Below are 26,127 nucleotides of genomic sequence, written 5' to 3'. Positions count from 1 at the left end.
GGCATCTTCACCCTTTGAAGGAAGGTGCCCAGCTAACAGGTGAGCAGTCAAAGAATTACCAGCAGTTGTCATAAAACTCCATCCAGACTACAAAGAGGCTGAATCACTTTGAAGCACAGGCGCACAGCAGAAGTAATCATTTTACAGCAGAGGGGAAATCTTCCCTGACTCAAAGGTACTTCTTAAGAACAGACAGTGGGAATTACGAGTTAGTAAGAAATGCAAAGAAACATTAGGAGAACGAGCTGTTTGTTTGTTTTTCCCCTTCGCGGTGTGTCCCTTCTTTTCGAACACCTCCCCCCTCAAGTCCAAACAAGAAGGAAAGCCAGACAAGTAGGGGTTTGGGGGAGAATAACAGGTATTAAGGCATGCGAATTCGTTATTTATTTATAATTCGGCTTTTATACCATTCTTCCCCACTAGCGGGCTCGGGCGGGTTACAATAATGTCCAAGACAGAATAGTGTGAAGAGCGGTCAGTTTCAGGGGACAGCCGGGCTGGTGTGCTGCAGGGAGATCCGCGTCCGGGAGCGCCTCAGACACTACAAAGATGTCCGGGGTAGGCGCTTTCCAGAGTCAACCCGCATCGAATCTAGCTGTTTGCACGGCAGCTTACAGGCCGGTCCCAATTAACGTCGGGCCTCTCGACTCAGGATCGCGCAGCGCCGAGCCGCCGCGCACCGGGGACAGGGAAGCTCCGGAGAGGTACAAACGCGGCAGCGGAGACCACGGAAGGCAGCGAAGCGGGAAAAGACGAAACCCCGAGCGGAATGACCCCCCCCCCCCGTTTCCCCTGGCAAGGGACGGCCGGGGCCCCAGGCGTGGGTGGGGCAGAGGAGGCACCGCCGGAAGACTGGCTGTCCTGCGGCAGGAGAAGGAGGAGGGGGAGAGGCTCCGGCGCGAGGGACGTACCTGCTCCTGGTCCATGGCAGCAGCGGCGGTGGCGGCGGCAGCTGGGGCGCAGTACAGGGTAATGGCGGACAGCCCCTGCTCCATACTCCCCGCTGCTCGACGGGAGGGGAAACGAGCCGCGCCTGCCGGTGAAGAGCTCAGCAGGCCCGCCCGCGCCCTCCTCTCAGGGCCGGGGCAGTGAGCTCATAGAAAGGCCGCCCTCGCCGTTGCTAGGATACCAGGCAGGGCCGGTGCCTCGCGGCCCCCTAGAGGCAGAGCGAGGAACGACGGCGGCGCGTCGCAGCAGCAACGCCTCGCGGCTTCCCCGGCGCCGCGCAGACCGGCTGTGGGCAGGTGGCTCAGGCCTTGCTCGGGTTGGCTTCAAGGAAATGCTGTGGGCTCTCAGCTTAGAGGAGGGTTTGTGGGCAGGCCTCGCAGGCCGCTGGGGGAATCTGCACCCTAAGTTGGTTCAGTGTTTGTCGCCTACCTAGGAGGGCTCAAAGGAGTGTCCTTCTGAGGACGGGGAGGAAGGGTCGAGTAAACTACCGTTCCCAGGGTTCGTTGGGACGCTGTGTGGTGGCTGTCAGGTACCTGCAGAATGAATGCTCAAAAACGGCATGAAAAATCACATCACCTACAAACAGCTAAGGCCAAATGTGCAGTTAACAAGTAAACTGCTTAAAAAACCTTGCACAAAAATACTGCATCTTAGCAATAATCAACTTGATTAACTGCACATGTGGCCTCAGCTGTTTGTAGGTGATATGATTTTTCATGCAGTTTTTGAGCATTCATTCTGCAGATACCCAACCTGGCTATCAAATTAACACTTTTATTGTGGGGAAATGACCGTGATTTATTAACAGCACATAATACTGTGCAAGTTACACCGGGAAAGTGTAAAAGCTATATTTAGGACTTTAGTGTCACATTAGCAAGTAAGCTTTCTACTTCCCCTGATAAAGAACTCGAGGAAGGGAGGAAAATAAACGAGGTACAATAGCTGTTGATTGCAAACATCTTCCTTTGGAGCTCAGGAACTGTTCTGTAAATCTAAGCTAAGTATTCCTCTGATTAGGAACTACTGGGTTATTTTACTTACAAAAATAGAAGCACATCTTACATGACATATTCATGTAGGTACATTTAACTTAATGCAAACAAATTAACTTCAAAAAGATTAACTTGCTACAGCTCCAAGCCCAGCTCCAATGATAGAAAAGAGAGGTCCCTAGAAGATGAAAAAGAAAGTCAATCAGCCAAAGAGGCTCAACATGAACGAGGAGGGAGGGGGTCAATTGCTAAGTGTCCCTGCATGGGAGAACGCTTGTCACCCTTTCCCTCCTGGATATTCTACATCTACATATCTACATAGAGTTATAATATCAAACACTCCTCAATGTTGCTTTCAAGAGTTTTAAGTTTCAGCTTCTCTCATAGTTTTTCAGATCAGTATTTTGGTTTGATCAGGATGCCAGCCACCATTTCTTCTTTTGAAAAGTACTTCATTGCTATTATGCCCTTCCCAGTCATGCACTAAGTGAATCTTTACACCAATGTGCCTAATGCTTGCAGCCATTTTTTCCCCAATTCAAAAATCTTAATGCAGCTCTGGTTGTCTTCTTTAAATTGAATTGACTTTTGATCAACTCCAAAGTTCTTTAGTAACTGATCTAACCACAAGTGTTCTGCATGCTTTAGCAGATGTTTAGACTCTGTGAAAGACAAGCATACTGCAGTTTGCTTTCTACTGGCCCAGGAGATTGGTCCACCTCCATACAGGAACAAGGACTCACTTGTTGATTTATACTCCAAAATCTCCTGCCCAATCTGCATCTGTGTAACCAACTAATTTTGAATTACTGCTAGATGGCAATTTTAGTCTCAAATTTAAAGTTCCTTTTAGGTATCTACCCATCCATTTTATTGCTTACTGCAACCCACTCTTCCTAGGTTCAATCGTCTTCTACTAAGGATCCCAACACTGGCTGCCATATTGGATCTGCTAGCGCTACTTAGATATAGAAGTTTTCCTGTAGCAGTTATGTACTGATTGTCTTTAGGTAAAGGCTCATTTATTTCAGTGTTCTTAAGAAAGTGTCTCTAGTTTGAGAGAAATAAGCTATTTTCTTCACTTTCAGTTTGTATGCCCAGGTACAGAAGAAACATTTCCTGGCTCCTTAATTCCGACTTGTCTGTTTAGGCACTCTAGCACAGTCATAGCCCAGAATAAAGTCATCACTGTATGTAAGAATAAATGTATAATGTCCATTCTTATGTTTAGTGTAGAGACATGAATCCTCTTTTCCTTGCTTGAAATATTGTGTTATGAGACTTGTAATTTTTCATACCAGGCTGCCTGATTAAGTTGGCAGACTAAATTTGTTTGGTTGGAGTCTATAAAACCTTCTGGTTGCTCCATGTGCAGTTCTCCCCATGAAGAAATGTTGTTTTTACATCTAAATGTTTGACCTGCAGCTTTTAAGACTCTGCTATGCTCAAAAGTAATCTTATTTACAATGTTTTAACACCAGTGGAAAGGTTTCATTGGAGTCTCACTTTCATTAACTTAATCAATGAGATCCTTGCAATGTATTTTGTGATTAAATGCTCCACTGTTAGCCACTTATTTTTTATTTTGAATTATACAGTAATTTTCTTCTGGTCAATAAGTTTTTAAAAATTCCTTTATATGCCACATTAGGACTATCATGCTTTTGATTTTTAAAATTGTGTCTCGCTTGTGTGGTAGTTCTGTGTCTTAGGAAAAGTTAGCTGGTGGGCTCTCTGACCTCTGTGGCCTCTTTTGTTGCAATTAAAGCAATGCAGCAATTGGTTTCTCCCCCCCCTTTCTTTGAGTGTGATTTGCTGATTCAAGTTTTTTCTTGAAATTAACTTGAGCCATTTAACAATAAACCGATTTGAACATTCCTTCCACAATATCTTTTTGTACTTGATTGAAAGTTTTTGTTGGTTTCTTTTGACTGCAACTGTACACACTCAAACACAGAAAAATCCTCCAAAGTTTAAATAAAAAATTTGCCTTTTGTTCATCAATGAGATTAAAACCCCAGATTGAAAACACCCGCATCAGTTCATATATATTGTTCACTATGTTACATTGATATGTAACTGTTTCCAAAATTTTCTTATCCATACAACTTGTGATTTAATACTTGGAAACCCAAAAGACTCTTCTAGGCTTTTAAGCTTTTTTTTTTTTTTTAGCTATCTGGGAATTTTCAAACATGAAAGTGTCACTGTCATCTACTGATCTCATAGTAACGGTCTTCACAATTCCATTTTTGATTATCTAAGAGTCCAATTCCTTGTCTTTTCCATTGGCTTTTGGTCTAAGATTCCAGCAGTTGCTTTTGTTTCAAGAACTATATTAAATCTTTTAAGCCAACTTTTATAGTTCTCAACAGTGTTAGGATCTCCAAACATCTGTTTGATTCAGCTAGCCTTATCACAGCAATGTGGAAAACAATGGAGAATTTTTAAAGATAAAATAAGAGGGGGGGGAATCTTCGAATCAAAACCTTGACGTTCTTTTTAAACAATAAAGTTAGTCTAAGTTTCTGATAGACTCTGGGCCCATAGCCTGTTGATAAATGAAAAAAAAATTTGCTTCAGAAGCATAGAAGCTTTACACATTATCCCTGATCCTCCACATTTCCTGGTTAAGGGGAGAATACTGTTCAAACCGATTACAAGGATGATGTGACTCCAGTGGTAACAAGAGAAAGAAATTTTACTTACAAAAATAGAAGGACATCTTATATGACATATTCATGTAGGTACATTTAACTTATTGTGAACAAAATAACTTTAAAAAGGTTAGCTTGCTATAGCTTCAAGATTAGGTATGAGAAAAAAGAGGTCATATAGAAGGTGAAAAGAAAGGCAAGCAACAGCCAAACAAGTTCAACATCTAACCAATGAGAAGGTAGTGGTCAATTGCCAAGTGCACCTGAGAGAGAGAATTCTCTTAAGCCTTTCCCTCCCAGATCCTCTTGCACATAGTTACAATATCCAATAGAAACAAAGGTAAGCCCGTTTCTGGAAATACAGGGGGGGCAGAAGTAATTGCAATCCTAGTCTACACTCCATTCAGTTGTATAATCTGTTATTACCCAGTTTGAGGAACAAAAATATTTGAAAACTATTTTTTAATATATTATTTCCCTAGATGTGAACATGAGCCATTTCCCCTTCCTCCTCACATACCAGCCTAGCAGCATCCTAGTACTCTAATGCTTATAACTGTATGAATGAGACACCTAGTGACAAAATAAAAGCAATAGGCTTCATGCATTTAGCCCCTACATGGCTGCTTTTTCTCTAACACCCTAAAAAGGGCAGGACAAAATATCCCAGTTTGGGGAAAGAAAGTGTTTATGTTAGTATACAACAGTATTATCATTGTTACTTGGTTGTTATTTTGCCCTGGCTTAAGCAAGTTCTGATCAACAGTAATAATCTAAAACAATCATGGTGCTACTTAAAATACATTATTAAATCAAAGAATGTGAAATGTATCCCCTCTATTACCAGAAGTGGCAGAATCACAGAAAAGCTTTTCTAGTTGACATTTCTTTACTTGGGTGGCAGCAGCTGTTCTGTGGCATCAGCATCAAATTGGGATAGACTAAACGCTTAAAGCAAGAGGAGGTTATACCAGTGATCACCATAATATCCACATCCTTCTTCCCTAAAACATCTCTAACTTAAAGCAAAAATCCAATCCCAGTTTTCTTCTACCTCATAAGAGCAGGAAGTACTTCAAAACAGGCCAAGTGGTAATTAGAACTGCAAGACACACACCCTCTGAAACTGCAGCCACTCTCATAGGAAGATGCTTGGCCAGCACTGGGTGACTAGCCCCAGTCTTTTAGCAGACATTGTACAGTGGTATCTGCTATTTTGTCTTTAAAATTCAAAAAATGCCCACAGGTTCAACAAGGTCAGGGACTTCTGGATTAAGATATCCCAGAGCATTTCCAAAATGACAAGATTTCAGTTGCATGGAACTGTGTCTGAGGTCACAACGTAATTAACATGTTTTTTGTTTTATGAAAAGTTATAAGTTTATTCAAAACAAGGGAAAAACAGTGCTCCTTGTCTGTCATTATAATACTTTGTCCATAGCCTACTGGCTAGTACCAGATATTCTCTAGCTACTATTTATGCACACTTCAATTAATTGGGGGGAATGTAATGAGACACTGTTAACAGACTAGATGATTTGTGTATAACCACTTTGTTGACTGTGATTAACAGGACAGAGCCTAACTGTTTCTGATCATGATTCTTCTTTTTGTTAAGCCTGACTTGATGCAAACTGGCACAAAGCCATGCATCTGTTCTACAGAGTTGCCATGGATACATGATTATGCAAATTTTAATCTCATGCAAGTCCACAAGAATTTACTCTCATCATTCTCCAATGGTAGAAACATGCAATTACTTTACACTGCAGCTTTCTTTGCAAATCACTTTTAAGCTAAATGAAAGTGTTCAAGTACATGCATTTGTTTATAATTTTATTGTTTTAAGCCTATTCTTGTTCAGTGTCTTCAAACACTTTCAGTGATTATATCAACTCTGGAAGGGGGGGAATATGTTCTGTATCTTGGTACTAATACAGCACTAAATGGCTTAGGATAACATGCAATGTCCCTTGCACCAAACATAAATGATGAATGGCCCATTGGGTAATATCAAAAGCATTTAGCCTAGTTAATGTTTATGTCATATCATTTTAGAAAACTGAGGGGGCAGTTCATGCTGAATAATAGTTTAGTGTATCGTGAACAGGGAGGAGACAAGAACAGCCCTCTTCAGGACATGGTAGGTAAACAGTCAGATAAGTGACTTCAAGAACAATATCTGTGCACGAGATAACTGGGTTGTATCCAAAAGAGGGTTCCTCTACATGTAAGAGAATGCTTCCTACAGGAGCAGCATTTCAGAAGTCATTTGGGGGCAAGGAAGAAACAATTTCTTCCATCTTTTGAAATGACCTGTTGAGCCATCTTCTTATTTAGCCAAATAGGCAGTGCAGGTCACAAAAAGAGGCATATATCAGTTTCTTAGCTCCCCCCCCCCGCCCCGCCAAATAAATGTCACCCTGACAACAGAACTTGAAAGTCAGACCAGCACATATCCTAATTCAAAGAATATATGGGAAATATCAGATCTTAGCCAAAAATCTGATACTAGATTGTGAGTCAGAAAGTACCAAATGGGCTATGTGAAAGACTGAGGAAGTCCTCTAAAAGTGCAAAATTATTCCTAGAAGAGCGTCAAAGATACTAGCTTAGAATGTTCTGGATTCTGCCATGCAGAACTAGGAGAATGGAAATTTTGCTTAAAAAAAATACTTGAAGAGGTGCCCAACTGGAAAAAGTAGCTCAAAAGTAGAACTCGCATCAAGGAAAGAAGAAAGGAAAAGCCAATCAACAGCATTTTGATAGATACTGGAGGTAGGTGAGCACTTTCAAAGGCTTATTTCCTTTCTAGAAACTTATCCCTGAAGTCCATTCAAATCATAATTTTTAAAAGTCATCATTTACAACCACGTAAGTTTATTTTACAGTATATATGTGACATATTGGCATTAACCAAAGATCTGGATTGTTTACAAATATAACCACTGCCATCTCAGGCAATTAAAAAGTTCCTCTAAATATTAAGTTTGTACATGTTCTTCATTTTAACTTAAGAACTCTTCATGTAACATCAAAATTAAACAGAAAGGAACTAGTTTAAGCAAAAATATAACCACTTTCTAGAAACAAATCTAGAAACTCTCAGAATTAAATTTTAGAAGTATCACTGGCTGTATTAATACTCTCCTCCTCTGTAGGAAGGAGATTAATTCTTTTAGTGGTGTTCCAGCAAATATGATTAATCAAGTCAGTTTATTAAGGCTTCTTTTACATGTTGTTGAATCCCATCATGCCTTTCATGTTTCCAGCAGCACCCTGTTGAAACTGCCGCATCATTGACTGTAACCCTGCCATGCCACCTAGAAGAACAAATGTGGAAACTAGAAGTTAGTGACAGTATCACAGTTTGAGAAAGCTTCATAGCACAACACACAACAGCCCTCCCGTGCCACGTGACAAAGCAGGATCTGACAATGGTATGCAGGCCTGCTCTTCAACAGCATACTATCTAGTGGGCATGCTCACTTTGACATGTATAGTACATCTTTGGATACTTTAAAAAATCATCCAGCAATTGTGTCTGTATGGTCTTGGCATGAGTTTACAGCAATCCAGTCATGTACTACTGTGAAATCTCCAAACAGAATTAGGGACAGGGCACAGAATATACCAGAGCTGTTACTCATTTTGTGGGGTCCCAAAGACTTTGGAAAGTCATGATTCCCTTTACCATATGTTCTGATTTGAAGATGCTAGTCCTAGTTAGAAAAATGCCCCTTCCCACAACTTCTAGTGCAAATAACTTGGGAAATAGTAATAGAGACTTAAAATAAAAATTTGGGTTTTGTGAATGTATTAAGTGCACAAGAACAGATTACATATTTAGTTACTCTGTAAGGCCAGGTAAACTGTAAAGCTTTTAAAAAAATAAAGCACAAGGATTCAGCTTTTAATCAAATACAGAGTAAAACTAAATCAGTCTCTTTCTTCATGCACCCTGTCTGGCAAAGATTAAATGCATTTCTGAGAGCTTGTATCTAATGATAAGCATCTAGAACAGACCGGAGATGATGGCATAACTTCAACTCCATTGCCCGACAGTCTCTCTACCTCCACTTATAGGAAGTCTTGGGCCTGGCTTTGAGAACATTCTAGGGACTGTCAACATTAAGCCTGCTTTAACTGGCATGGCGCAGGAAGTCATATGTGTCAAATCTACTAAATCATAGTCCCAATTGCACACCTTAGGTCAGAATCTGGATTTGGTATTCTAGATTAGCCCAGTAGATAGTTGGTATATGGAGGGGGGTGGGGGGAGAAGGATCATTAATGTTCTTGTCCTAGTCAAAAGTGCCAGGTGGTGATGCATAGACTATAGACTAAACGTCTTTTGAAGCAGGGGACCAATTTAGTTATCCTAGTGCCTAACAGAAATGTATAAATTCCAGGGTACTAGTCTAAAGGACTTTTCTGTTGACATGACTGGCAATTCTGTTTGACTCTTAGACATTCCCTCCTGCTAGCTAGAGCCATATTGGCACCCCAACATACTGGAACTGGAGAAAGTGGAACAGGCTGAATATAAATGAAAGAAGAGTAAACAAATCTGACTACAGGCAAGAATCCACTTGAAATCTGTGATGGAGAAGCTATTTCTCTATCACCACTATGGTTTCTCAATTCTGTTCTGCAGAATATTTCCAAAGTGTGAAGAGGCTCTTAAATATAGAGAGAACTCCAAGGTGACCTATCCAGAGTCCTTGGATGCTTGTTGTGTAATGCAGTGGTCCCCAATCCCCGGTCCAGGGACTGGTCCCAGTCTGTGGATCAGTTGGTACAGGGCTGTTGCTCCTCGTCTCCTCCCCAGCAGCTGCCTCGGGGGCTGCCCTGCCACTCTGCCGCCGGCTCACCTTTGGTGCTCTCCAGTGGCCGCCATGGCTGGGGCTACTCCTCGGTGTGGCACTGCACAGCTGCTAGCAGCGCTCCCCAGCGGGTGGCAGGATGTCAGGGGCGCTGACGGGAAAGCAAGTGGAGCAGGGGCACAGGCGGCAGCCGTGATGTCCCTCAGCAAAAGGCTACCCCCCCTGGGCCTAACTAAAATTGTCAAGCATTGACCGGTGCCCAGTGATAAAAAGGTTGGGGATCGCTGGTGTAATGTATACCAATCATGGGTCCATCTACATGTTGCGGTCACAAATTTACTGTTCACACTGTTCATTATTGTTCTTTTGTTATTTATGATTACCAAATTCCTCTGTATTATTCTTGTTTCTATGTTTCATGTGAATCGCTCTAAGCCTTAAGGGAGGGTGGTATATAAATGCAATAAATAGATACTAAGCAAATAAAATCACTTGCAGGCATTCCTATTTAAACTGCAGATTGATTACAGTGTAAATTGCAGGATTAGTGCTGCCCCATCCTTCTATGTTGGATCATTTCCACTGCTGCAGCCTGAGAATGCTGACAGGTGTGGCTGCCACCATTACACTTGATCCTTACTTGTGCTGACTGGTAACATTTAGAAGGGAGGGATTGGAACATGGGTTGCATTGGGAATGCAATGAATACTGATTATTCCTAAAGAAAGCTTCCTCGACTCCTATCAATGTTGGATTACGCTTTGCTTTTTTTTCTTTCTGTCTTTTTGGGGGATAGTGCAGTTATTATCTCATTAACTCTGGAACTGAAAGTGTCTTAGTCATTGTGATGAACAGCTTATGCCAGGAGTTGACCAGGGAAACAGTGTTGATTCTTCTATACCTTTCATCTAGTAATGAGCTGTGACACAAAAGCTTAGAATGAAATAGTTTTTAAAGATTTAAGTCGCCAAGAAGGTGGTGGGCTGTACTGGATACTTCTTCATGGTTTCTTCTAGTGCTCTGTGATTCTGATTCTGAAGGTGTTACTTGACTCTATGTGGGTCGACATCCTAACATTGTCTGTTGGTGACCCTGGTTTATTAATCTTGTTATCCACATAGGACCAACTGGTTTAATATTAAATGCAACAATGGTCACAGAACACCATTTTGTCTTTGTAAAGTTGGCCTCATCCAGGTCTGAATAAAGTCAGTCTCCCAGAAGTACCAAAGCTGTAGAACAAAGCAGCCTACCGAATTCTTTCTGAAAAAAACAACGATCTTAGGACTCATCAACATACAGATTATATGAACACAAAAAGTTCAGGTTGCTAAATACACAAGCATAATTCTCTATTGGCTTTTTGAAATAAGTGGGAAATGAAATAAATTACCCATATGATGAAGAACTCTGGGATCCATCATCTTTGCCATTTGTTGGTTCAATTTTGCCATCTGGGATGGATTAACGTTCTTTGACATATCACCTCCTGAGAAGGGGCAAAAAAGAAAAGTAAGGGCAGAGGCAAACACATGTACTGAAGCATGACAGAACTTTATAAATGCATAAATTCAATGCTTTGAAAGAATATAAAATTATCATGAATTACTATTGGTATTCAAGTGGGTAGCCATGTTAGTCTGAAGCAACAAAACAAATTTAGAGTCCAGTGATACCTTTAAGACCAACAAAGTTTTATTCAAGATATGAATAAAGGTACAAAAGCTCATACCTTGAATAAAACTTTGTTGGTCTAAAGGTGCCACTGGACTCTACCTGCACTGACTGAAGCGCTGTACATCAGTCAATATTAAGAACGTAAGAGCCCCCCTGTTGGATCAGACCAACAGCTCATCTAGCCCAATAGATCTGAATGCGGAGGTTCCCCTCAAGTCACTATGCCTAGTAGTCATCGATAGACTTATCCTCCATTAATCTATCAAATCTCTTTTAAAGTTATTTATTCTTGCTGCCATCACTAAATCCTCTGGCAGCAAATTCCACATTTAAATCTCTGTGTAAAACAGCATTTCCTTTTGTCCGTTTTGAACCTACTGCCCACCAGTTTTATTGGTTGCCCTCAAATTCTAGTATTTTGGGAGAGGGAGAGATTTTTTGGGGGGGTCAAGTCCCTCCACTTCAAGTATCATGCATAGCCACCTTTAGTCATCTTTCTCAGAGGAAAGTTGTTCCAACCCACTAACCAAATGATCATTACATCACTTGACCACTACCAACCTCCTAATATTGACCATTACATCACTCTCATGTTCACTTTTGAGAAGAGATTATTATATTTTCAAAGCCATCAGCTACATCTCAACCTCTTTACTTTGCCCACGTCAATGATAAAAGAACTTTCCAAAAAGAATTGTAAAGAAATGTTACTATGGTTGCAGGACAAGCAAGGATTATATGTATGAATTCAGTTATAGAGTTTGCCCATTTTTATCATGTTATTCCTTTTAAGAAATCAATCCATAAGCACAGAGCAAGCAGCATCAGTATTTTCCAATTAGCCTAGAAGTGATATTTGCATTCGTATTTGTACCATATTGTTTTTAATTATGTTTTGTAATGGCTTTTGGCTATATACACTAAATGTTATCGTATCAAAGTGCTATTTCAGTTACTAAGCTACTAATTGTTATAAAATCTCCTCAAGCAATTCAGTTGTTACATACCTTTGAAGAGTCCTTTGATGCCTCCCATCTTTTTCACCATTTGTGCAAATTTTGTGTACTGCGTTAGGAGTTCCTGAACATCTCTTGTTGAAACACCAGAACCTCTTGCTACTCTTTGGATTCTTCCTGGTTGTTTACTGAACACTTTGGCCCCATCTGTACTATCAAGTTCTAAAATCAAAAGAGAAGAATCCCCTCATTTGGCACCATTCAAATGACTCCGTGTTTTGCTAGTGATTTAGCATCACAGCTTGAATCCCAGGTAGTGTGCCTTTTCTCACTTTGGGAGCAGGCCCTTAATGCAACAGCACCATCCTCTGACACCAGGAGCTTCTGCTCATGCCCAGCCTCGTTTCAGTAAGCCCCAAAGCACCCAGCACCAGAGGAAAGTATGGTGCAGCAGAGGACCAGCTCCACTATGGACAAGACAGACACCAACGGAAACATGCATTAGGATCCAAGCCCCTTTACATTTATGCTTCCGATAATACAAGATACAAAACCTTTTAAAAAGTTATAACCATAAAATAGACAGTTTATCAAAACGTACATAAAATTTCTATGTAATAATCACCACATTTAGATTTTAGTTTAAATTCTGCAGGTAATCATGGTTCTGTTCACCAGGAGCCTTTCATTATAATGCAGCCCAACACTGATACCCCTGTTTTAAACTACCATAGACTTTACCTTGATCATTCATACTGTCCATTATGGTCATCAACTTTTTTAGCCTTGCCATAGATTCTTGTTCATTGCCTTTACTCATAAAGTCTGTTCCAAAACCAGGAATCATGCCCTACAAAAATATAACAACATTAAATACTGCTTTCAAGTGCTTTGCAGTGTTTTTAATTCAAGCTTTAAATGTGCCCAATATAAGGAAAAGGGAAACATCATTTTCTAAGCTGATAATATGATGAAACTTCAGCCAAAATTACCAAGATTTGACTGAAGGGTCCCATTTTCATGATGTTTTGGAATTGTTCATACATATCTCTCAATGTAAATTGACCTAAAATGCAACAGAAATGGTAAAGCAGGTTACAAATATAATCGTTTAACCATGCCCTATTTCTAAATTTGTTCATGAGAATAAGTTACTCAATAGCAAAATAGTTACATTTTTTGACAAAACTTACCATGTTTTAATTTTTCTATAAGTGCCTCATTGTCATCTAATTTCAATTCATTTACTTTATCTATCAATCCTTCAATATCTCCCATACCTGGAAAACAAAAAGACATGGACATAATCAATTTAATATTAAATATTGCATTTGTATATCACCCTTCCCCAAGGATTCAGAGTGGCTCACAAGAATTATAACCAGAATAAAATTGCTTTACAAAATTCTAGATGAACATTCAGAAGAATTGCTGTTTTAGTGCATCAAGAGTTAATACATACCAAGAAGTTTGCTGATAAAAGGTTGTGTTTTAAAAGGTTCAAAGTCATCTATGTGCTCTCCAGTACCAATAAAAATGATTGGACTTTTAGTGGCAGCAACTCTGCAATGAAGAAGTTACACAGAAAGTCAATCAGGAACAGAACACATGAATAAATAATTAGGAGCTGAAAATTTTGATACTATTTTCATATTAAACTATTCCATTATTTAAAGAGCCTCTTGTGGCGCAGAGTGATAAGGCAGCAGACATGCAGTCTGAAGCTGTCTGTCCATGAGGCTGGGAGTTCGATCCCAGCAGCCGGCTCAAGGTTGACTCAGCCTTCCATCCTTCCGAGGTCGGTAAAATGAGTACCCAGCTTGCTGGGGGGTAAACGGTAATGACTGGGGAAGGCACTGGCAAACCACCCCGTATTGAGTCTGCCATGAAAACGCTAGAGGGCGTCACCTCAAGGGTCAGATATGACCTGGTGCTTGCACAGGGGATACCTTTACCTTTACCTTTATTTAGAACATTAAGCTATATGAGTTTATCCACAATCATATGTCCATGGTCCATATAGTCTTACATAAAATTAATGGCTGCTTTTAGTGTCACATGTCTGCTACTTATTGCATAGTGAAACTGTCACTGTCGCTAAGCAGAAAAATTGGGACCACATTACAATGTATTCAGTAGAAAAGAGAGGCATCCACCCCAAATGCAAGACACACTAAAGAGATTAAGCCAAAAGGAAACACAAGAACAGAGGATGCAAAGGGCCAGCAGAGTCTGTTGGTAGGTGGAAGTATTTCTTTGGCCAGTTGGCTAGCCCAAAGTTCACCTGCAGTTCCTTCTCCCCACACTTTCTGGAAGAAAGGAACTGGACTGAGCCACCAATTGCAATGGTCTAAAAGAGACTGTCTAACTTGTTACGTAGTGTTGAGGAATTTGATCTGAACTGTTCTAAGCTGCTTCAGGAGTCAATTATGGTCGAAAGGCAAGGCAAGTCAAATCACAGGCAATGACTTGGATCTCATACCTCCATTTTGCTTGTGGCACCTCTTTGCCAATCACAGAAGCAATCATTGCATAGGAGAGCAACTTCTTCAAAGTCACTGGCCAGAGCACAAATTACCTAGCACCCAAGGAAAATACACTGTACAGCAAAATAATTGCTTCTGCAGTAGACAAAGAAGAGTCCATATAAAAAGAAGGCATAGGATCCAAGCCAGTGTCTCTGAATACATTTTCCCCAGAGGACAATGTTCAAAATATTAATGGATATAAAAACAAAAATCAGGTTAGCCAAATATTTTCAGAGACATGTAAATTTATATAAAGCTCAGTGTTTGTAAACTACGCAGATAACTATAGAATCTTGTGGAATGATACTTACGCACTGAGAGCACCACCTCCCTTTGCATGGCCATCAAGTTTTGTCACAATCACAGAAGCGACGTCTACTTTATCTTTGAAGGCTTTTGCTTGAGCTTCACAGGCTTGACCAATAGAGGCATCCATTACATAAACAATATTATCTGGTTGCTAGAAATGTTTATATAGACAGGAGAAAAAACAGTTAAACTCTCCTCTCTTTACAAATTCCTTATACTTGAGGCTATGCCATATAATTTTATATTTAGTTCTCCAAAGGAATTCAAGAAAGGAATTTTCATCAAAATATTATGGATTACTGATAAACAAAAATAATATGGATTTTTATGTTGCTTACAAGTAAAACTGGGTCATTTGATTCCCACATCCAAGCACGAGGACATGAGAATCAATGAATGCATTAAACAAGGTTTTTCATTTCAGTTTATATTTCTCTTCCATATGTAACAGGCTGCCTCCATCCTTGCTCAAGTCTCAAAGTATGGACAATACCTCATTTTTCACAGCTGGAACACAGAAACTGCATGCTGAGACAGGCAGAGCCTTACAACAATCTCCTATCCTAGTCAACATTGAAGTTTAATTCTGCCTCAATTGATTCCCCTCAACCAAATTCCTTCACCAAGACAGGCTCTGATCCAAATAGTGTGCAGATTTGATCATGATTATTTGATCTATTTCGACACAGATGTTAACAGCATTCCACAAAACATACAGATACAAAGAACAAAGTTTGAGTCCAGTGGCATCTTTAAGAGCAACAAAGTTTAATTCTTGTTGTAAGCTTTCGTATGTATTTACATACTTCTTCAAATACATCATACAAAAACTGGTGGTCTTAAAAGTGTCACTGGACTGAAAATTTGCTCTACTGCTTCAGGCCGACATGGCTGCCCACTTGAATCTAACTCAAGTTCAAGTTCATTACATGAATCTGCTAATCAGCTTGTATATGAATCTACTGGACAGCAACAGTTCAAAGACAAAAACATTTCTAGTAGGCAATCAGGACACCAGCATGGCTTAATTAATTCTTTACAGGTATATGTTCACACTTAGCATATTGTTCACATTTATTACAGCTCATATCTGCTATTAGCAAGATAACAGGGCTCAATAAAACAGGTATTTTACCAACTGTACAAACTCTAAGAAAAAGAACATTCTTTGTATTTACTTACTATGGCATTGGCAACTTGCAACATTTCTTCAAAAAGAGAGTCTTCTTGCTTGTGGCGACCACTTGTATCAACAATTATTATTTCAAAATTCTCATTCTTAAATTTTTCGACACCTTCTGATGCAATAATAACAGGATCCATCTCTGTGTAACTATTACAAAGAAAACACTAATTTCATTTCCTTTATTCTTAAATTTTTATTCCGCCCTTTCCTGAAGGCTCAGGGTGGATTCTAATCCCAAGATTTACTTTGTATGAAGACACTGCGGGCTAGGAGAGCTAGCAGAATAATCAGGTATATGCCAGCCTACTTTGGGATCTCAGACACCAGGCAGTTTTAAGAAGCAATTGCTCATCTCTCTCTCTCTCACACACACACACGTACGTACATGTATGTGCTGCCTTCAAACTGCAACATATAATAACGAAGGGAAAGCAATGCTGGAAAATGAAAAAGAACTTTGACAGTCATCCTGAGACCCTACTATCCTGTTAAGCAGCAGAAATGAAGTGAGGAGCAGAATATTTTAACAAAAGCACTAGGCCATGCATCAAAAAACTGTGATGAATGCAGAGACTGTTTTATTGTCTTTCAGGGGTTCTAACCATGCCATCATAAGCTTAGTTACAACTTCTAGGTCAGTTAAAGAGAAGAACTTAGAACAGTTAACTTGATTTAGCAAAGAAGTAAGGAATCAGATAATTGGTTCATCATGAGAAAATGTTAATCACTATATGGGGGGGGGGGGGGGAGAGAGAGATCAGGAATGATGAGGTAATACATCCTGAATGGATTGTCACCACCACCTGATGCTGGTTGGCCAGAAAACTACAATTGGGCTAGCTTGGATTCTGATAGACTAAAGGCCTCAATGATGATATGCTGAGACTGCAATGGACAGGAACACAGAGGATATTGAGCTGAAGTATTTCATTCTGGGACTGTAAAACTGTGCCATTTAACACAGACTTCAAAAGTGCTAGAAAGTTAAACAAGGTTTTCTTGCTTTCTTTGCTGTGCGATTTTGGAGTTGTGGGTTGCCTAGAAATAAAATTATTGTTTGGAACATTATAATAAATCCTGTATCTATTTTACAAGGATTGTTTTCTTGTGCATATTAGCTCTGGAGACCCACGGGATTCAGGTCTGGACTCGACAATGTGGAAAAGCAGAGAAGCAGCACAGTAGCATCCTGACACGGAGGCCTATGAGAAACCAAACAAGCTCCTTCCTTCAGATTTCTAATAACAACTAAGTTATTAACTTCCTCTATTCCACCACAAAGAGAAGGTTCAAAAAAATCATGGTCAACAGTGTAAAGGGTTAAGTGTAGAAGTTTGTTGTTTCACTCCTTGAGTATCTATGTATATCATCATAAAATATGTCAATTTTTAAGCAAAAATAGGTAAAGAAACATACCTCCCATAAAATGGAATCCTTGCCTTTGTTGCATTTTGTTTTAACTGGTCAAAAGCACCTAAGGAACAACAGTATGTTAATCAGTCATGTAGAACAATGCACATTTTGCAAAAACTGAAGAGCTAAAATTCAAAGTGCTCATTTACCTGCTCTGTAAGTGTCTGCACATATCAAACATGTCTTCCAGCCTTTCCTCTGGTAATAATATGCCAACTGTGAATGTTAAAAAATCCAAAAAACTATAACAGCTATGTAATATTAAAAGTCTCCAAACAGCATTGCAAACTACTGAAAATATAACATAATCACCAATGTAGTGTCTTCAATATATCCCCCACTGCAATTTCACAAGCATGTTTACACAAGACTTTAAAACCAGAGGCTCTGACTTAACAAGCCACATGCAGAACTGGCTTTTCTACAACAACACCCAGAAAAGCTGTTTCAGAGAAGTTCGAATATCCAAACAGCATGGAGTGTGACATGGAAGCTCTCAACAGCACAAACAGAGCAACAAGCATGACACCATTTGCTTTTGGTGTACAATTATGGAAAGGCCATTCACAGGCCTAGGCATGATTCAGACATAATCATGCCCAGGTTTGCAGCTACTAAATGAAGGAGCATATAGTCTTGCTTGATCTTTGGTATCAGCCACTTTCTTCTCCCAGACAATTAGTGATTTCCATTTCTGTAGCAAACCATAATTTGCACCTCTCTACCAAAGTGAGATTCCAATATGAGAACAGAGTCTGAAATCCTCGTTTACAGGAAAACAGAAACCGTAGCTATGTAGTGAAAAGTGTCCCCAAGTCACAGCTGACTTACAACAACTCCACAGGGTTTTCAAGGCAAGAGACATTCAGAGGTGGTTTGCCACTGCCTGCCTCCATGCCATGACCCTGGTATCCCTTACAGATCTCCCATCCATTTCAAACCATAGCTTACCACTCTGCATGTTCACAGAGCATTATGGTTTGCCGAGGAAGTAATTACTTTACAGCATGTGGAAGAGGGAATGATGGCTTATGCAAATAAGTCTGAAACTTCCACAGTGTCCTGCCATTATGCATGGGCTATGTCACACAGTTGCCCACACCTCAAGTCTTTTCATATAAATGTGTCATAAAATTTTATTGGGTTCTCTCCACAGCCACAAAATTACACTTAAAATTACACAGCATAATACACTACCTTTGAACAGGATGTTGTCTTGCCACTTCCCTGCAGTCCTACAAACATTATTATGTTCTGTTTTCCTTTTGTCGGTGTCCAGGCTTTGACTCCTGGATCTACAAGCTGTAAAGCACAAAGTATACATGCACACTGAACAGTGGAGTTTCAGAAGTACAGAATAGCTGCCAATATGCAGAGCAGTTGACCCAGAATGTTTGGAAAGTCTTCACATTTGTAGATTGCGCATGATTTCAGTATCCATACTGCAACAAATTTATTTTCAGTTTTATAAACAAGAGATCAAAACAACAAGGAAATGGACAGTTCAATCCCATCCTGTGGTACATTTGCATCCTGTAATGACTGGAAGATACAACTTGTCTGGTGAGGGGAGAGCTAGACTTAAAGCTTCTTCTAACTTGCCTTACTCAGGTACAGCTATGCACTAATACTAACTAAACAAGGCAATTCCCACAGTTGGTAAGACACTGTTAGAAATGCTGGGTACCCTGACCCCATAAAAGTTGTTGTTGTTGCTTTTATTATCATTATCTATTGCTGTATCATTCCCCTAGTGCAAGCATATAATACTAATATCTGATGTCTTAACAGCAGAAGTTTGCTTGAGGGGTTGACCCTGCACCACTATTAGCAGCATTATGCTCTACTCCTGCCACACTAAGCAAACAATCCTCAGAGTTCTCAGCTTCTCAGTCTCAAATGAATGATTCAGCATAACGTTCATGACAAATACCCAAACACAAATCAGATTGCACACATCCCATTTAAAACAAAATACTAGATTAAGAGTATGACCTATGCAACACGTAGAACCAGTTATTACTTGAGAGACGCCCATCGTTATCATGGAGAAAATGACATCCTGAACTGCTACTGACAAGACAGTCTTGGCATGAATGCTGAAGTCCCGCAGGACAACCAACCTAGGGGTTCTCAACACCACCCCTGAGACTACCTGTCAAGCTCAGGCAGAGAGACCGGGTGGGGCAGCAGCCCACAGATTCCCAACCCTGTATCTCAGTCCCAACATCAAAACCAGAAATGTCCTTTATAGGGCACTGTGCTAGGGTAACAGTCCTTATCTATTATAGTGACACCTTCTCCTCACCAAACATGTACTGATGTATCACTGAGTACCATGGAGGACACAACTTGAAGAAGTTAACCACTCCACCCCACCCCCCCACCCCCAGAACAAGTCTCAGTGATACATGCCAGGTTGGCCCTCTCACTCAGAATTAACACATGGATGGCTGCTGCTTTTCTTGTGACTTATCTGGCCATAGGCAGATTTTATGGCCTGGTGGTTGTTGATATGGTTACACAACATTACTTTGGCTGGAGGCAGCAGAAATAGCAGCAGAAAGAGCAGCAGCAGTCTCAGTTGTTCCTCTACCTGGCTTGCTCTTCTCTCACCATTTCTCCCTCTACCCACAAATTCTGGCACCATCTCTCAAACTGTGGTTTGGCATTATATTTGACCTGAGTTGGTATGATTTGTGTAGAAGACCGAAGACTTTGTATTAGTCTACTCAACAAGTAAAGAACAGTCAGGCCAGAATGAAAGAGTCCATTTCAATCATCAAAAAATATATATATTTGTTTCCAAAAGAACTGGGTCAAAACAAATCTTACCTCATTATGCAAAACAGGCAGCTTATTTTAACATCATGCCTTAGAAAAAAGGCAAGTCCCAGTAATCTAAGGATGATTTTTCCATAATTGCTCATATCAGAACATAAACATGAAGCAGGCCATAGGAATTTTTTGGACTTCAAGCTATCTTGGATTATATTGTTGAAAGGCAGGGTAGGAAAAAATGATTGTAATGGATAAGAAAAACAAAAATCCTAAACTGAGCTTACTCCTCAGAAGAAGCATTAGGATTCCTATGTATGTGTCATACATTTTACCTTAACCAGTTCTTTAAAGACAGCATGCTGGATCATTTTCCTCTTGTTGAGACCTGAAGCCATCTCTTCAAGATCAATAGCAGATCTATAGGTAATACATAAAAGCCAACATAAGACAAAGTTGTAACCTATGTACACTAACCTAAAAGTTACTTAATTTCAATGGCCTCTAGTAAACCAGCTAATTATAATTAGTGTTCATAAAGTATGAGGAAATAACTTAGTGCCAGCTTACAATCACTATGTCAAAAGATTTTTACGTGCCTTCATAATCAGAAGGCAATAATATTCATTCACGTATTTTGAGGCAAACCTGCATCAATATAGTTTTGTCAACTTACTTGACATTTTCTCTCAGTTGTTTCACTAATTTAATGTTGACATCGGCTTCCAGTAATGCTGTGCATACTTCTTTTAACATAGCATTTAAAACCTTTTAAGAAAAAAAATAAGGACATTTCAGAAAAAGGCAATCTACACGTAAAAACTTTGGCAAACCCACTTATGGTAGAATCCTAAGCAGGTCTACTCAGTGGGGCTTACTCCTAGAAAAGTATTTTTAGGACTGTATATTGTTAGGCCCCCCACTCCCCTTTCTGAACCTAACTATAAGCAGATTAAATTTAATGTTGACGCTAAATTGAATGTGCATTCTTCCTGTTTATCCCTATCACCCCTTCCTTGTGCTCTTTTATCTTAAAATTTAGGTTACGGTATCTTTGGGGCAGAACGCACATATTCCTAGAACAAAATAGGTACAATGATCATGCAGAAACCAAGGAACATAGAAATTAATGTCTCTAATGATGAGACGTATACAAGGAGTGGGGAAGAATGTGAGCATAAGGATAGTTCATACAGTGCCAAGCTGCATCAACACATCACCATCTGCCACTAATAAGGGTACAGATTTCAGAATACAGAACAATGCAAGTGCATGACTTTGTAAATGGCTTCAGGAAGTCCTTTCCCCCATGTAATGAGTAATTTTTAATTTTAACATTATTAATAATTTGCTCAATTTCAGCCTCATTACTGCAACATAGGCCACTTTTTTTGTTGGTCAAATGAATCATGGTAGTAAAGAAACCCTGATAGTATTTTTTGCCTTGTAACCAGCATTATAACTGTATCACAAATGTGAACGTTACATACCTCTTCATTGATAATGGTAGCATTGCTCAGTGAGCGCAATGCTGAGGTTATTTTTCTCCCAAGATCTGCTAAAACCATTTTGGCGGCTTCAAAGGCAATTCAAATGTGATCTGTAAAGAAGAATTAGAAGAATAGTAGATATTCCTGCTGTTCCCTCTCACATATCATAAAACTGTTTTCAGAACTAGCATATTACTTAATTTTGCATAAAACATAAGAGTGCCAGAGAAATATATACCCTGGAACCTACTGATACTGCCATGTTTCATAGACAAGAGATGCTGCAAAACCTCAACTTTGAAATAAGAACTCCGACAGATTATACTGCTTGTGGACTGGAAACTAAATGTGAGCAGACAGTGTGATGTGGCAGTAAAGAAGGTGAATGCAGTCTTGGACTATATCACAGAGGCATCACATCAAAGTCACAAGATGTCATAGTCACGCTGTATACAGCACTGGTCAGGCCACTCCTAGAGTACTGTGTACAGTTCTGGAGGCCTCACTTCAAGAAGGATGTGGACAAATTTGACAAGGTGAAGAGAAAGAGGAGGATGATCTGGGGCCTGAGGACCAAGCCCTATAAGGAAAGGCTGAGGGACTTGGGAGTGCTCATCCTGGAGGTTGAGAAAGAAATGACTGTTCTCTAAGTATTTGAAAGGTTGTCACTTGCAGGGCGACTGAGAGCAGTTCCTGTTGGCAGCAGAGAATAAGACCCAAGGTAATGGCTTTAAACTATATGTAGAACAATACCAATTAGCTATCAGAAGAAAAATTCACAGTCAAGTGTAGTTCAGCAGTAGAATTGGCTGCCTAAGGAGCTGGTGAGCTCACTCTCACTTGCTGTCTTTAAGCAGTGGCTGGACAGACACTCATAATGGTTACTCAAGCTTAGACTGATCCTGCATTGAGCAGGAGGTTGGACCAGACAGCCTCTATGGTTGCTCCCAACTCTATTTTTCTATTCTATGATTCTAAATACAAAGTCACATATTACTGCCCCAAAATCTTTTCGCCTTAGATTTTATATGTGAGTCAGAAAGCTTCCCTCCTTTGTAATCACTGAACAATAACGGGAAGATTGGATTAGAAATATCAGAAAGCATAGCATATGTAATTGTTCTGTTAGATATATCAATCATAATCAATGAAATGAAACACCAATATGAAAATATTCATGCTACTCTTGTGATGGAGCACAACACAGTCTTTCCTTACTGATCAGCCAGACCAAATTTCTCATCACTCGTGGCAACCCTATTTGGACCCCCACTGCCCTACATCATATAGTCTGAGAAACAAGTCCCTGCTCATCACAAGCTTGCTGTGTGCCCTTGGGGCAGTCATTTCTCACCTGAGGAGGCTTAGAGGAAAAGTGAAGTACACTGAGAAAGAATGTGAACACATCCATTTGAGAAAATAGTTGAAGCGTTAAGCCACGTCAACTCAGAACTATGAACAGCTCTCATTTCATCTCAGCTTTTATCAAATAGGAAACTGCACGAGCATCTATTCATTTTCCTTCTAGTGAAAAAAAGCTAACAATCTCTGGAAATCACAATTGTGACTTCCTTCCCTGTTGACTGGCATCTCTATATGCTTTCCTCCCTTTATATCAGACATACATGTCATTGTAAAGGACCTAACAGGACTGTTCACTATCTTTAAATAGATGATGAGCAGTGGTACGCCCGTTGCTCAAAAAACCATCTCTGGCTCCGCAGGAGCTTGACAACTATCACCCCTTTTCGCATCTAGCATTTCTGGGGAACTTAGTTGAAAGGGCTGCTGCGGACCAAATGTTTCTTCCAGGAATGTTGATATTTGTTCAGCACTTGACCCATTTCAGTCAGGCTTCCGGCAAGGACATGGGGCAGAGACAGGGCTAGTTGCCCTGACGGATGATCTCCGATGCCAGCTAGACCAAGGCGGGTCAGCACTACTCATACTATTAGACCTGTCAGCAGCATTTGACACAGTAGATCATGAGCTCCTACCTCACCGCCTAGCCGATGCCAAGATATGGGGAACAGCCCTTAAATGGCTGATTTCCTTCCTCCGGGGTTGCAGACAGAGGGTAGCGATAGAAGAGAGATTATCTAACCAGCACCAGCTCACATGTGGAATCCCTCAAGGAGCTGTCCTCTCTATCTTATTCAACATCTTTATGCGCCCTCTGGCTCAGCTGGTGAGGAGATTTGGGCTGGGTTGCCATCAATATGCGGATGACACCCAGCTCTTCCTTCTGATGGATGACCGCCCTGACTCTCCCCCAGAACCTTTAGCCAGATGTCTGGAAGCAGTGACAAAATGGATCAAGCAGAGTCGTCTGAAGCTCAACCCTGCAAAGACGGAGTCCTATAGTTGGGTAGGAAAGGATCATGGAAGGAAGCGCGTCTGCCCAACCTGGACGGTGTGCAGCTCTCAGCATTTTACCACCTCCACCAAGCTAAGCTACTAGCGCCCTACCTGGACCCAGAGCATCTAGCCACAGTGATCCATGCGACAGTCACTGTCATGGCCCAGTCATGGACCACTGTCATGGTCACCTCTAGACTAGACTTCTGCAACTCGCTCCTCACTCTACGCAGGCCTACCCTTATCTTTGATCTGTTAACTACAACTGGTGCAGAATGCTGCGGCCAGGATCCTCACCAAAACATCATGGAGATCCCACATCTGGCCAATACTCCAACAACTCGGCTGGCTCCCAGTTGAATTCCGGATTAAGCTTAAGGTTTTGGTAACCACCTTTAGGCCATACGCAGTTTGGGCCCGGTGTACTTGAGAGACCGCCTCCCTGCCTATATCCCCAAAAGAGCCTTGTGCTCTGCCACCTCCAACTGGCTGCGGATCCCTGGCCCCAAAGAAGCACGGTGGACCTCAACATGGGCCAGAGCCTTTTCGATCCTGGCCCCCACCTGGTGGAACGAGCTCCCTGAAGAAATCAGAGCCCTGCCCGAACTTCCACAGTTCCACAGGGCATGCAAATGGGAGCTCCTCCACCAGGCATTCACTTGAGGCTGACTGACTGAGAACATCTGCAGCCCCCCCCCACACACACCCTTCCATGATTTAACAAATTTGATCTCCCCAGTGTTGTTGTTATTTATGTTGTGTTATAAATTGTTACTTGGTTGTTATGTTGTATTGAAACTTGTATGTTATAGATTATTATAATGTTCCATGTAAAATTACATAATGTTCTGTGTAAACTGCCCAGAGCTGTAAATAATGGGCGGTATAAAAATCAAAATAAGTAAATAAATTCTGACAAAGTGAAACAGAAGAAAGAGAACATGAAAGCGTAATACAGAAATCTGCACATGACCTTTACTTAAATAATCACAGCTTAAATTTGACACATCAAGCAACTCATTTTGAGAAAAATATACACTACAGGATGATTGTAGCATCTGGCACTTGAGAATCAAGCATCCTGAATTCCTTGACCAGAGCCCAACCACTGTCTCTACTTATACAGAAGTAGCTCTGTATAGGAATAGTTAAGAACAGAATTGGTTGCAAGATAATTATAAGTACACAAGCTGAGAAATACCCACACATACTAGCTACCCAACCAAATTCATCCGGAAAAGGAAATCACAGCTGGCACTGCAAACTGCAAGACACACCATTTAGATATTCAGAAAAAGCATCATGAGGCCGCCTGTCCCCAGCCACTGCTTACAGCCCAGCGGGGTTGAATTTCAGTCTGCTGTCAATGCCCTCTTTCATCCCTGGACTTTGTAAAGAAAAAATGAGAGAAAATGTCTGCAGTGCACGACTTCGAGAAATTGAACACGAGTGTAGGGAGAGAAGTACCCAGGTCCCTCCAAAAGCTTGAGCGCCGTCGCCGCCAAGAGGCTCCTCAGGACACATTATGGCGTCACAACAGCTGCTCCGGCGGAATCGCGGGGCCCGCTGTCCAGCCGCTACAAACTGGCCAAGGCGGCAGAAGCCAGCTGGAGGCCCAGCGGGAAAGCAGCGGCCGGGTGGAGACGCCGGGGGTCGAAACAGCGTCCCGCCCCGCACAGGAACTCACCGGGAACAGAGGAGTTTCGCCTCTGAAGCGGCGGCCCGGCTCGGCCTGGCCCGCCGCGAGGGCCACGCAACAGCGAGCCTCGACGCTCAGGGCCGCCCCGCAAACCCGTCGACTGGAGCCCAGACGAGCCCGGCAGCTCCCTCAGCAAAGCTCCCGCCGGCCGAACAACCAAGGCGAGTGTCACGTCACCACTGCACGGAGCCTACGGAGTTACCATTTTCCTTTAAAACACCCGCAACTTCCGCTTCCGGGGCATCTTTGTAGGCCCGCCTATCTCATGTCAGGCGTGAAGGAAGAAACGGAGTGGACAGCTCACACT

The 26,127-nt window shown here is 41.1% G+C and overlaps 1 protein-coding gene across 5 annotated transcripts in view; it reads right to left on the bottom strand.

The window, feature by feature from the left end:
* Nucleotides 1-26,064, bottom strand: part of SRP54 (signal recognition particle 54) — a 42,254-nt gene extending 16,190 nt beyond the window's left edge. Inside the window, exons 1-16 of one of the 5 annotated variants that reach the window (XM_077323106.1) lie at nucleotides 25,809-26,064; nucleotides 21,764-21,873; nucleotides 20,950-21,041; nucleotides 20,609-20,693; nucleotides 18,693-18,797; nucleotides 17,645-17,711; nucleotides 17,499-17,556; nucleotides 16,079-16,229; nucleotides 14,899-15,047; nucleotides 13,522-13,622; nucleotides 13,253-13,339; nucleotides 13,052-13,125; nucleotides 12,801-12,909; nucleotides 12,111-12,281; nucleotides 10,820-10,915; nucleotides 7,461-7,923 (exon numbers count right to left, since the gene is read on the bottom strand). In XM_077323106.1, coding sequence (XP_077179221.1) covers nucleotides 7,832-7,923; nucleotides 10,820-10,915; nucleotides 12,111-12,281; nucleotides 12,801-12,909; nucleotides 13,052-13,125; nucleotides 13,253-13,339; nucleotides 13,522-13,622; nucleotides 14,899-15,047; nucleotides 16,079-16,229; nucleotides 17,499-17,556; nucleotides 17,645-17,711; nucleotides 18,693-18,797; nucleotides 20,609-20,693; nucleotides 20,950-21,041; nucleotides 21,764-21,841 — 1,515 coding nt within the window. In that variant the 5' untranslated portion in view covers nucleotides 21,842-21,873; nucleotides 25,809-26,064 and the 3' untranslated portion in view covers nucleotides 7,461-7,831. The other 4 variants (XM_077323108.1, XM_077323107.1, XM_077323109.1 and 1 more) reach the window with 4 other exon arrangements.
* Between the last annotated feature and the right edge of the window lie 63 nt (nucleotides 26,065-26,127).

The sequence above is a fragment of the Paroedura picta genome, chromosome 2, assembly GCF_049243985.1.
Source record: "Paroedura picta isolate Pp20150507F chromosome 2, Ppicta_v3.0, whole genome shotgun sequence".
Classification (NCBI taxonomy): Eukaryota; Metazoa; Chordata; class Lepidosauria; order Squamata; family Gekkonidae; genus Paroedura; species Paroedura picta.
The sequence above is the reverse complement of the archived record's forward strand: the minus strand, read 5'-3'. Positions and strand labels throughout refer to the sequence as shown.